Source organism: Diplotaxodon limnothrissa, linkage group LG3 (assembly GCF_057381915.1).
Source record: "Diplotaxodon limnothrissa isolate DT_005_m linkage group LG3, D_limnothrissa_male_GT1.1, whole genome shotgun sequence".
Lineage (NCBI taxonomy): Eukaryota > Metazoa > Chordata > Actinopteri > Cichliformes > Cichlidae > Diplotaxodon > Diplotaxodon limnothrissa.
This window is the reverse complement of record NC_140598.1, coordinates 19,232,122-19,245,080: the sequence shown is the minus strand read 5'-3', so window position 1 is coordinate 19,245,080 and position 12,959 is coordinate 19,232,122. Positions and strand designations below refer to the sequence as shown.

Genomic DNA, 12,959 nt, shown 5'->3' with positions numbered 1-12,959 from the left:
TTTACCACCACAACTACGTTTGGTTGGCTCTGTTGAATCCTTTAAAAACTTTTAAAAACGTATCATTTAAAAAGCCTTCTGTTGATCAACAATTTTACATTTTATTTACTTTTAATTTTTTATATTGTCTATTCTGTGACTTAACTTTCTGCTTATTTTAATCTTTGTGTACAGCGCTTTGTGACGGCCTGTCTATGAAAAGCGCTTCATAGATAAACTTTACTTACTTACTTATTTGAGGCGACTGTATTTGTGATTTGGCGCTGCATAAATAAACTTGAATTGAATAGAATTTAAATGAAATCGTCTAAAATAAAGTCACGACCTGGCTTAACAGATGCAACAGAGTGAAGAGTGTGGAAACATTAGTGTCATTTTAAAATACTCTAGGAGATACTACTAATACTAGGAGAGCATGAGTGGAAGAAGTCGTGTGATTCAGCCCAACCTCAGGCACACCTTTATTCAAACCTTGTCAGGTGTCAACTGACAATGAAGCCTTGGCAACTGAGAGTATATATATAGTCTCATCAGCTTCTGTACTTTATACAGAGGCTGATGAGCAAGGCTGGTCACAGCTCACAGGCCCTGATTTGGACTTTGCTGAACAAAAGTGTTGGAGCCAGTCTGAGTAAAAGCAGGCAGAAAGAGCCCAGCATCAGAGGATGAGGGTGGAGGAGCAGTCTCCATGCTGGCCAGGGTGGAGTTACAGACTGGAATTCAGTGTGGATAGACCGAACCCGGGTTCAAAGGGTTCTCAGGCTGCACAGGTGGGGGCCAGTGCCAGAGCCTTGCTATCCTCACACCTGGAACTGGGAAGGGTGCAGGGTGCTTATGGAGGTTTCTTCCTGTTAAAAGGGAGTTTTTCTTTCCCACTGTCATCAAAACGCTTGCACATAGGGGTGTCATATGGTCGTTGGGGTTTCTCTGTATTATTGGTGGGTCTAGCTTACAATATGAAGTGCTTTGAGCTGTATAAATAAAGCTGAATTACAAAGCAGGTTTACAGCTTGGATTAAACATGGGTTTTGCCTCTGCGTGAGAGGGTTGCTTAGCTTTTGTGCCCTGACTTAGTCACCTGGATCAACTGCAGGATACTTTGTTTTGATTGTTCTATTAGTTACACCCCCTTGGGTTATTTAATTAGATCAAGTAAGGAATAAATATTAGGTACTAGGAGTTATAGGACAGTTAGTTTAATAAAGCTAACAGTAAAATTCTTGAAGTTCTCAACAATCTACACTCACTGCTCATGCTGTTAGGTACACCTTGTTAGCACTGGGTTGGCTCCCTTTTACCTTCAGAACCTTCTTACCTTCTTAAATGCAACATGGTGCTGGAAACCTTGCTCTGACATTTTGCTCCATGTTCAAATGACAGTTCCTGCACATCCACGATGTGAATCTCTTGTTCCATCTCATTAGTTCTCCAATAGACCAAGAACGGAGTCACTGTTTCACGGTGTGCTGTCCTGCTGGAAGATGGTGCACTATGACCAAAATATGATGGTCAGCAGCAATGCTCACATATGCTGTGATGTTCACACGATGCTCAGATGGTACTGAGGGGTCCAAAGTGCGACATGAAAATGTGCCCAGAGCAGCAGCTGCTACAGGCAGGATGGATCATAGAGCAGGCGTCAGGTCATTGCTGTGACAGAGGAACGTTTGCTTTTATGAAGATATTGGTGATGAGACTTTGTAGAAAGCAGGAAGTAGATCATGTCTCACACCAGTGGATCTGACATCTGTGGTCATGAAGTCATTTGAGCGCCTAGTTCTCTCCCATCTCAAGACCCTCACGGCCCCCCTCCTGGACCCCCTGCAGTTTGCATACAGAGCCAACAGGTCTGTAGATGACGCCATCAACATGGCCCTACACTTCATCCTGCAGCATCTGGACTCCCCAGGAACCTACGCCAGGATCCTGTTTGTGGACTTCAGCTCTGCCTTCAACACCATCCTTCCAGACCATCTCCAAGGCAAGCTTTCCCAGATGAATGTGCCTGATCCCATCTGCCGGTGGATCACTGACTTCCTGACGGACAGGAAGCAGCATGTGAGGCTGGGAAAGAATGTCTCGGACTCCCGGACCATCAGCACCGGCTCCCCTCAGGGCTGTGTTCTTTCTCCTCTGCTCTTCTCCCTGTACACCAACTGCTGCACCTCCACCCACCAGTCTGTCAAGCTAATCAAGTTTGCAGATGACACCACCGTTATTGGACTCATCTCGGACGGGGACGAGTCTGCCTACAGGAGGGAGGTTGAACGTCTGGTGTCCTGGTGCAGCCACAACAACCTGGTGCTGAATGCCCAGAAGACAGTGGAGATTATTGTGGACTTCAGGAAGCACACAGCTCCACTCCCCCCCATCATCCTGACTGACACCCCCATCACCTCTGTGGACTCATTCCGCTTCCTGGGTACCACCATCACCCAGGACCTGAAGTGGGAGCCCACCATCACCTCCGTCATTAAGAAAGCCCAGCAGAGGATGTACTTCCTGAGGCAGCTGAAGAAATTCAACCTGCCAACACGGACGATGATGCAATTCTACACTGCAATCATCGAGTCCATCCTCACCTCCTCCATCACCGTGTGGTACGCTGGAGCCACTATCAGGGACAAACAGAGACTGCAGCGTGTTGTGCGCTCTGCTGAGAAGGTGATTGGCTGCAGACTCCCATCTCTGCAGGACCTGTACACCTCCAGGACACTGGGGCGTGCAGCCCGGATCAGCGCTGACCCTTCTCACCCTGGACACAGTCTGTTTGACCTGCTCCCCTCAGGCAGGAGGCTCCGGTCCATTCGCACCAGAACCTCTCGCCATAAGAACAGTTTCTTCCCCTCTGCTGTCGGACACATGAACAATAACCACATGACTGTCCCCACCACTAACACATGACCCTACGCTGTGTCACTGCATCATTTCATGTTTGGCACTGATCACCACCTGCACTCATTTATATATCATGTATATATCCATCTACTTAGCACTTTTAATTCTTATTTTTATTTTCTATGACAGTATGTTTGCACTGAAGCACCGCAGCAATTTCCTAATGTTGTAAACCTGCTCAACATTTGGCAATAAAACCCTTTCTGATTCTGATTCTCTTGTTTCTTTTTGGCCCACTTTGCACCAGAAAGAGGAAACCAGCGGCTGAACAACAGCAGCACGTTTAAGCTTGATAAGCTGCTGTTAGAATTTATTTAATATTACTTTCTACACCAGGATCTTTTTCTACGTAGCTGACGCTGGTAACTGTGCAGGGGCAGATCTAGCAAAGTTTAGCCAGGGGGGCCGATAGGGCATTAACTGGAAAAGGGGGCACAAAGACATACTTTTCTTTCTTATTCTCATTTAAAATGTCTAGCTTTTAATAAATAATTATCTGACACCCAAAGTTTTAATTTGATGTAAAATGAATAGAAGTCAATTACTGTATATAGTGACTATTAAGTCTAATATATATACCCTAGTAAGCTATAGTACTTTTTCCTTTGGGAAGGTACCATCTGTGCAGTCTGCAATTTTGTTGAAGAAAGATGTTGAATCTATTTAATATTTCTTGAAAAATAATTGATTTCTGTGCATTTTTTTTTCACACTGCATCAAATTAAGGTTGATTACGTCGATTAAGCATCATGAGGTGGAGTGTGAGGGGTGGTTCCCTATTTTTTATTTATTTATTTTTGTTGTTGCTGGGAGTTGGAACCCTATTAGTTAGGTTGCTTAATATTTACGCTAAGTACTCTTTAAAATATCAGAATAGGGAGGATGGTGTAGGTCTAAGTTTATTAGATTGATCAGTGTTGCTGAACTATGAAATATTTTTTTTGCATACAGGTATAACAGAATAGCTTTAGTGTAGTTGTTGTTTTAAACTTGAGTATGAACTTGCAGACTTGCAAAATGCAGCAAGATATTTAAAAAAACAGTTTTGTTGATTAAAAAACACTATATCGGATTCATATCGGTATCGGCAGATATCCAAATTTATGATATCGGTATCGGACATAAAAAAGTGGTATCGTGCCATCTCTAATTATAACCTTATGCGACTTAGACACCGATTACTTTGAGCCTGAGCCGTAGTGTTGTCGTGCACTGAACAGAACGGATTTGGTGAGTTTGAACTTTTAATTGACTGTTTGTGGGGCTAGCAGCTGACGCTAATTGGCTGCTGCCGGTGTTCCAGGTTAACTGGCGTCACAGATTAACTGGATTTGGTCGAACAGATGTGTGGCAGACTTGCTTTTCAGGAGCTGCTACTGACAAACCAGCAAAAAAAAAATGTGTTATCTGTGACACTTGTGAGGTTTTCTCAAACAAACTCCGTCAGTCATGCTGCTGTTGAACAACAAAATGTTTTAAAATGTCGCGAGTTTACCTGGTGATATTGTCATGCGTGACGCGATCACGAAAACAGCAGTTAACACCCCGCCAATGATTCTTCCCCTTGTAGGTTTTATGTCTCCGATTTCAGCGTTTTTGCTTCACAACTAAAGTGTGCAGTTTACTTTGTGTGCACTAGTGATGGGTCGGTCGCGAACGAAATGGCTCTTAGAGCCGTTTCTTTGATATAAACAACGCGAGCCGGCTCCTTATCGCGAGCCGTGGGTTTTTTTTTTTTCTCTCACCCTGTCTCGCACTTTTTTTCCGCTTCACTCCGCACGTGAGCCTTGTGCTTGCGTTGGGAAGAGGGGGGAGGGGCGGTAGTTACACTCGCAGTAGCACAGGAACAGAGCAAGAGGGAGAGAGAGCGAAAGAGAGCCAGGGACGACAACGTCACATTAGAAAGGTAGAATAATCATCCACAACTATTTTCAGTTGCAGATGATAAATGATACAGAAAGTTTATTCATGCAGGTCCATATGACAGAGAATATGCATCTTCTTTTTGTTTTCAGATTTCGTGCTCACTTTTCACGTATAGAATTTCGAAAAAACATCGGTGCAAATTATAAGTCTGTATCATAATGTCTGGTGTTTTTGAGTTTGTTGTTTTGTTTTTATTTTGTTTTACTTTGCGAGTTGGTTATTAGATACTGCTCCAGCCAGCCAGAGAATCCCCCGCCACCCCGCCCTCTCCTACCTGTGACCCAAGCGGCAGGCGCACCTCGCAAACGAGGGCGCCCTTACTCCCAGCTGATGGGCGATAGAAAACCGATTGGTGCCTATGCCATTCCCAATATTCGCTGGATAACGTCGAGGCAGCATGACTACGAGCAAAAAAAAAAATTTTTTTATTCTTTTGCCAATGTCCGTGATGCCGCCGCGGGCAACCGCCTGTGTCGCCCGTATCAAAAACCGCTACTGCTTGTGACACACACATCTGCAACACGTTTGAATTCGTTTCATGCACAATACATTTGTAATTTTCAATTGTGTCTGTTTGTGCGTCATGCAAATAACCTTTGCATGAATTGAATGAAATGATATGTATTCATTTTTGGCCTACAAGTGCTGAACAACACAGATCAAAACAACTAACAAATTAAAAATACCATAAAATCATAAAAAAATAATAATAATAAAGGTGTCAGTTTCCTTCAGAGTTAAAAGCCAGGGAATAAAAATAGGTTTTCAATCTGGACTTAATAACCTGCATTGATGACGCTTGTCTAATTTGGAGGGGAAGGTTATTCCAGAGCATCGGAGCCGCAATTGAAAACGCTCTGTCTCTGCATTTCAGCCTCGACTTAGGGACCAACAGCAACAGCTGTTCAGCTGAACGGAGCGAGCGAGGAGGAACATGTGGCTTCAGCAAATCAGATAAGTAGACAGGAGCCAGACCATTTAAAGATTTAAAAACCAATAAAAGGACTTTAAATTTCAATGGTAAGCCAGTGCAAGGAAGTGATGTGATCGAATTTCCTACTACCGGTTAAAAATCGTGCCGCCTCATTTTGCACTTACTGCACGCGTGACAAGGTGCCTGACCCGACCCCTATTAAAAGGGATTTACAATAGTCCAGACGTGAGGTGATAAAAGCATGAATAAGAGTTTCCAAATTGGGTTTGGAAAGGAAAGGCTTAACCTTCGATAGACGTCTGAGGTGATAAAAAGCTAATTTTACCACTCCATTTACATGACCTTCAAAAGTAAGCGCGGAATCAAGTTTAACACCAAGATTAGTGATTGAACTTTTCAGTTGGGAGGTCAAATCACCAAAATCAACATCTGGAGAATCAGTAGAGCGATGCGGGCCATATAAAATTGCTTTCGTTTTGCGATCATTAAAATTAAAATAATTTTTTGCCATCCATAATTTAATATCGCTAAGACAGTCAAGCAGTGATTGACATGGGGAGGTATCCAAACGTCATTCTGATAGTCTCCCAGGTCAACCTCTACTTGACTGCCTTACTGATGTTAAAGCATGGATGGCAAAACACTTTTTAAATTTTAATGATCGGAAGACAGAAGCCATTTTATTTGGCCCAAATCACATTTCGATAATTGCAATTCTCTTTAATAGGGGTTGGGCAGGGCACTTTGTCACGCTTGCAACTAGTGCAAAATGCTGTGGCACGATTTTTAACTGGGAGAAGGAAATTTGATCACTCCGACTTTGGCCTCTCTACACTGGCTTCCAATTGAATTTAGAATCCGCTTTAAAGTCCTTTTATTGGTTTTTAAATCTCTAAATGGTCTGGCACCTGTTTATTTGTCTGGCTTTCGGTTCCAAAGTCACGGCTGAAACTTACAGGAGACACTGTTGCAGCGCCGATGCTTTGGAATAACCTTCCTCTCCATGTTAGACAGGCTACATCAGTGCCAGTTTTTTAGTCTTTATTAAAGACCTATTTTTATTCCCTGGCTTTTAACTCTGTGGATAACTAACGTTTTTTTTATTAATTTGATTGCTTTGTCTGGTTTCTGCTATCTTATTACTATATCCATATTTGTATTGTACAGCACTTTGGTCTGCCAGTTTTGTTTTTAAAGTGCTGTATAAATAAATTATGATGATTAAGCACGGATTCATCCACTGAGGCTCAAACTGCACACATACATGAAAACATGATATTTATCTTATAAAAACATTATGTTTATTATTCATAATGGAAAGCCTTTCCAGGTGAATTTGATCCAGGAGGGTCTGAAGCCAGTGTCAGACAGAGACTGTGAAGAGACTGTAGAAGGACAGAGCAGCAGAGCAGTCCAGATACACTGATGATCCTCTGTCAGATCCAGAGGGACACACAGGGATGATGCTGGACTCTACATTGTGTCTGACAGTGGAACTGTTCTCAGAGCAGTTCACTCTGCAGTACTGACAGTCATCTTTTCATGCATCTGTCAGTCACTGCTGGATGAAGCTCTCCACTCCATCTCAAAGTAACATGGCCCAGTCAGAGCGTCTCTACACACAAGCTGCTGCTGCTTCAACCTCTCTGGATCATCAGGACACAGCTCCTCCTCTCTCAGCACGCACATTGTCCTGTTTACCCTCATCACCTCCACCTGCAGAGAGAAGAAGGAAGAGCAGAGGAGATAAACGAGTGTTTCCAGAGACTCTTCATCAGCTGTCAGTCAGTGATGCAGCACATCCAGTATAAAGAGCAGCAGGGACTTCAGTGACAGGTGTGGGTTTTGGGTGAACTAATTGTGCAACCTAGCCCCACCCCATCAAGTGATTTATCGAGGTAAAAAGGCCCAGGATGTGAGTGGGTGTTAAGGAGTCTGGGAAGGGATCTCAAAACCAGATTACAGTTGGTGTCGTAAGCCACCTCATCCGTTCAAAGATCGTTCACAGCGGACATAGATGGTTTCTTTCACTCCTCTGTAAAACCATCTGTCTTCTCTGTCCAAAATGTGAACATTGTCATCCTCAAATGAGTGACCTTTGTCCTTTTGATGGAGACTGCTTGAAACTTGGAAATAATTGCAGTCATTGGTCTGCACGCTACTTTGTTGAGAGAGCTGATTGGCTGCTGACCGTGTTTGATGAGAGCATGTGAGCCATTACTATGGTAACCATACAGCTCGCAAAAAAGGTAGAAACAGGAAGTGTTTGTGTCCAATTCTGAAGCCTGTTACCGTTCTCTTCTAACAGCTTCACTGAGAAGCTGCAGCTTTACAGGAAACACTTGATCTTTGTTTCGTATTGATTGTGTTTAGTACAACACTGCTGACAGCACCACCCACTCACTCCAACACTGTACTGACCTCAGAGTCTCCAGTCTGTAGTCTGGACTCTCCTCAAGATCACACAGCTGCTTAACATCTGGATACTGCATATTATTTTCAGCCAGGTCTATCATTCTCAGATGGGAGGGGTTGGACTTCAGTGCTGCTGCCAGATAATCACAGCTGATCTTTGACAAACCACAGCTCAACAATCTGTATAAAGAATGAAAGATGTAAGTTTATTAGACAAAGTGTGTTCTTGAAATCATTCAGTGTTTCATCATCTGTTCAGAGCTGAAGAAGGTTGAGAATGTAAAAGTTTAGAAAATGGAAACTCCAAACTGCTTAAGCCAACAGGAAGCAGCTTCAAACAGGAAACTGTGCAGATTTTTCAGACTATATGCCCCGATGCAGCCAGTTTGATTTTGGTGATTTAAATCTCTGTTCCTTGAATTATTTGTTCCATACAGACAAAGTATTGGACATGTGTTGTGACTCCATTAGGGGAGCTTCTACATAGAATAGATAGAATAGAATACCATAGAACAGAATAAACCTTTTTAATCCCATGAATGAGAAATTTGGGTGTTACATGGCTCTTATAGCAAGAGGAATATAAAAAAAGACACAAAGTAGTCCTACATAAATAAACCTAAATTCGAACAGATAAAAAAGTGTACAGAGATATGTACATAAGTGTGTGGGGGTGGGTTGTGAATGATCCTAATGAAATATACAGTGTACACACAAGCTGCAAATAAGAAGCAATTAAAAAACACAAGATATGTCAATTAAACAGGTGATTAGTAAGATAACCATGTTAAACTGTGTTATAGAGTCTGACAGCTGCTGGTAAGAATGACCTGCGGTAGTGTAAAAGACGACCGTTCAGCGGTCGTCTGTGGGTGTAAACGACGACCACTGAACAAGCTGCTCAGTGCTCATTACAGTCTCATGCAGGGGATGGAGAGGCATTGTCCATGATGAATGTTAGCTTATAATAATAATGGATTGGATTTATATAGCGCTTTTCAATGCACCCAAAGCGCTTTACAATGCCACTATTCATTCACTCTCACATTCATACATACAGATGCGCTTCCCAACCCCCTGAGCCACTTGGACAACATCCTCTCCTACCCAACCTGCTCAATGAACTTCAGAGGAAATTCCAGGACAGAGCTGGCCCTCTTGACCATTTTATTAATTTCCCCCTGTCCCTCTCTGCCATTCTACCACTCCAGCACCATAAAAGGCAGCAGATGCCGCCAGTGTCATTAAACGTCTTTAGAAGAGTCCTGTTCACCCCAAAGGATCTCAGCCACCGTAGCAGATGAAGACAACTTAGACCCTTTTTATAAAGTGTATTTGCATTCATGGACCAATCCAGTTTGTTACTGAGGTAAACACCCAGGTATTTGTACTCCTCCACCGTTTCTGTTAGGGGGTGGTGATTTACAGTGAAGCCAATCCAAAGTAATCCACAGTGCAAAATCCCTTCCGTGCTCCCCTCGTGTGTCCACACGACTTTCGTGAACAGTGACGTCTCTCCTCTCGTATCTCCGTCTCACTCGTAGCCAGGCTTGGTGGAATACTCCAGCGCTGTCTGTCACTCAGCCACACCATTAAATAGCTCTGTTACAATGGTGGATGATTGGCAGCAGCTGGCGAGGAATCAGTTGCAGGTGGAACCGCTCAGAGTGGCGGCACTTCCGGGTCGGACATCTCCCGTTGCTACGCAACCGCGTAACAACTACAACGGAGACAAAAACAGAGCGGGAGAACAAACACACATACACACACAGGTCGCCGGTCGGGGCACCGTCGGACCTGACAGTTTCAATGTCCAAACCCTGGATGTTCACTGGTGTAAAGTCAACCACCAGTTCCTTCATGTTGCTAGCATTGACGCCAAGATGGTTCACACCAGCTGACAAAGGCATTGATGACCCCCCTGTATTCCAGTTTGTTTCCCTCCGACAACCGACTCACAATGGCCTGAGAACTTCTGGAGATGGCAAGTGTCTGTGTAATATCTGAAGTCCGCGGTGTACAGGGTGAAGAGGAAAGGGGCAAGTACTGTTCCTTGTGGGGCCCCCGTGCTACAGACTACCACCTCAGACACCCAGTCCCCCAGCCTCATATACTGGGGTCTAGTGGTGAGGTAGTCTACAATCCATGTGGATGGTCCACACCCACTCCCTGCAGCTTCCCCTTAGCACTGAGGGCTGGATTGTGTTAAACATTAGGTCTCTCTCCTCCAAGTCTCTGTTAGTACATGACTTAATAATTGATCAACAAATCAATTTACGCTGCCTTACAGAAACCTGGTTGACGCAGGATGATTATGTTAGTTTAAATGAATCAACACCCCCGAGTCATTCTAACTACCAGAAATCTCGAAGCACAGGCTGAGGGGGCGGTGTGGCAGCAATTTTTCACACCAGCCTAGGGCTGTGCGATATGACCAAAATCTCATATCCCGATGTAAGACATCTATCGTCCCAATAACGATATAAATCACAAAAATTTAAAATTTTTTGTAAATTCTGTGAATCCGGGCAGCTCGACTTGCGTGAAATGTTTCCAGCTGGGCGTTGTGTACCTGGACTCGAGTGTTTAAACCAATGCATGAAATTATACATTTTTAGACATAAGTGTTACGGCCGCTGTTTTCTTTGTGATTATTTATTACACGGCGTGCTGCGGGGAAAAGACTGTTCTAACGTTTGAATCTAAGGTTTATTTTTTAGCACCTGGAGGCTCTTTTTAGCTTCTCATCCGTAAAGACTGCATACTCTTTCACGTGATTCAGTTTATTTTGAAAAGTCTCAACAGGATCTTGAGCTTTACTGTGAAAGGTTTATGTGGAAAATAAACAAGCAGACACGCGATGTTTTTACCGTCGTTGTTGCTAACGACAATGTATAAAAACAGTCGCTTGTCCGTCCATAGTGTGATTGTATTAAATATAAGAGAAGGAGAGAACTTTAAGAAATTAATATAGCCACTACAGTGACCATCAAAACGATGAAAAAATATTGCCGTAAACAGTTTATTTTGCAACACCACGAAAAAAACGATGGCATAAAAGGAAACTATAGATGTTTTTATATCGTCATCCGATATATATCGTTATGTCGGACAGCCCTACACCAGCCTATTAATCAACGAAAGACCAAGACAGACTTTTAATTCATTTGAAAGCCTGATGCTTAGCCTTGTCCACCCCAGCTGTAAAACTCAGAAACCAGTCTTACTTATCATCTATCGTCCACCTGGGCCTTACACAGAGTTTCTATCTGATTTCTCAGACTTTATATCTGATTTAGTGCTCAGCTCAGATAAAATATTTATTGTGGGTGATTTTAACATTCATATAGATGCTAAAAATGACAGCCTCAACATGGCATTTAATCTGTTATTAGACTCAATTGGCTTCTCTCAAAACATATGGCATAGAAACTGAACATTTAACAGTATTTCCTGAAAACCCTCTCCTGTCTGATCATTTCCTGATAACATTTACATTTACAATAATCGATTACACAGCAGTGGAGAGTAGACTTTATCAAAGTAGATGTCTTCTGAAAGCGTTGTAACTAAGTTTAAGAATATAATCCACCCACTGTTATCACCTTCAATGCCCTGTACCAACATAGAGCAGAGCAGCTATCTGAACGCTACTCCAACAGAGGTCGATTATCTTGTTAATAACTTTACCTCCTCACTACGTACGACTCTGGATACTGTAGCTCCTGTGAAAACGAAGGCCTCAAATCAGAAGTACCTGACTCCGTGGTATAATTCTCAAACACGTACCCTAAAGCAGATGACTCGTAAGCTGGAGAGGAAATGGCGTGTCACAAATTTAGAGGATCATCATTTAGCCTGGAGAAATAGTTTGCTGCTTTATAAGAAAGCCCTCCGCAAAGCCAGAACATCTTACTATTCATCACTGATTGAAGAAAATAAGAACAACCCTAGGTTTCTCTTCAGCACTGTAGCCAGGCTGACAAAAAGTCAGAGCTCTTTTGAGCCAACCATCCCTTTAACGTTAACTAGTAATGACTTCATGAACTTCTTCACAAATAAAATTTTTATCATTAGAGAAAAAATTACCAATAATCATCCCACAGATGTAATATTATCTACAGCTACTCTTAGTACCATTGATATTAAGTTAGACTCTTTTTCTCCAATTGATCTTTCTGAGTTAACTTCAATAATTACTTCTTCCAAACCATCAACGTGTCTTTTAGGCCCCATTCCTACAAAACTGCTCAAAGAAGTCCTGCCATTAATTAATGCTTCAATCTTAAATATGATCAACCTATCTCTAATAATCGGCTATGTACCACAGGCCTTCAAGCTAGCTGTAATTAAACCTTTACTCAAAAAGCCATCTCTAGACCCAGCAGTCTTAGCTAATTATAGGCCAATCTCCAACCTTCCTTTCATATCAAACATCCTTGAAAGAGTAGTTGTCAAACAGCTAACAGATCATCTGCAGAGGAATGGTTTATTTGAAGAGTTTCAGTCAGGTTTCAAAGCTCATCACAGCACAGAAACAGCTTTGGTGAAGGTTACAAATGATCTTCTTATGGCCTCTGACAGTGGACTCATCTCTGTGCTTGTCCTGCTAGACCTTAGTGCAGCATTCGATACTGTTGACCATAATATCCTATTAGAGCGTTAGAACATGCTGTATTACAGGTACTACGTTGCAGTGGTTTGTATTATATCTATGTAATAGACTCCAATTTGTTCATGTAAATGGAGAGTCCTCTTCACACACTGAGGTTAATTATGGAGTTCC

At 42.7% G+C, this 12,959-nt stretch overlaps 1 protein-coding gene across 1 annotated transcript in view; it reads right to left on the bottom strand.

Moving 5' to 3' along the window:
• Positions 1-7,163: 7,163 nt before the first annotated feature.
• The window catches only part of LOC146634790 (ribonuclease inhibitor-like), a 37,096-nt gene continuing 31,300 nt past the window's right edge, over positions 7,164-12,959 (bottom strand). Inside the window, exons 10-11 of the mRNA XM_085342354.1 lie at positions 8,180-8,353; positions 7,164-7,474 (exon numbers count right to left, since the gene is read on the bottom strand). Of these exons, the coding sequence (XP_085198480.1) occupies positions 7,465-7,474; positions 8,180-8,353 (184 nt within the window). The 3' untranslated portion in view covers positions 7,164-7,464. The remainder of the gene's footprint in view (positions 7,475-8,179; positions 8,354-12,959) is intronic.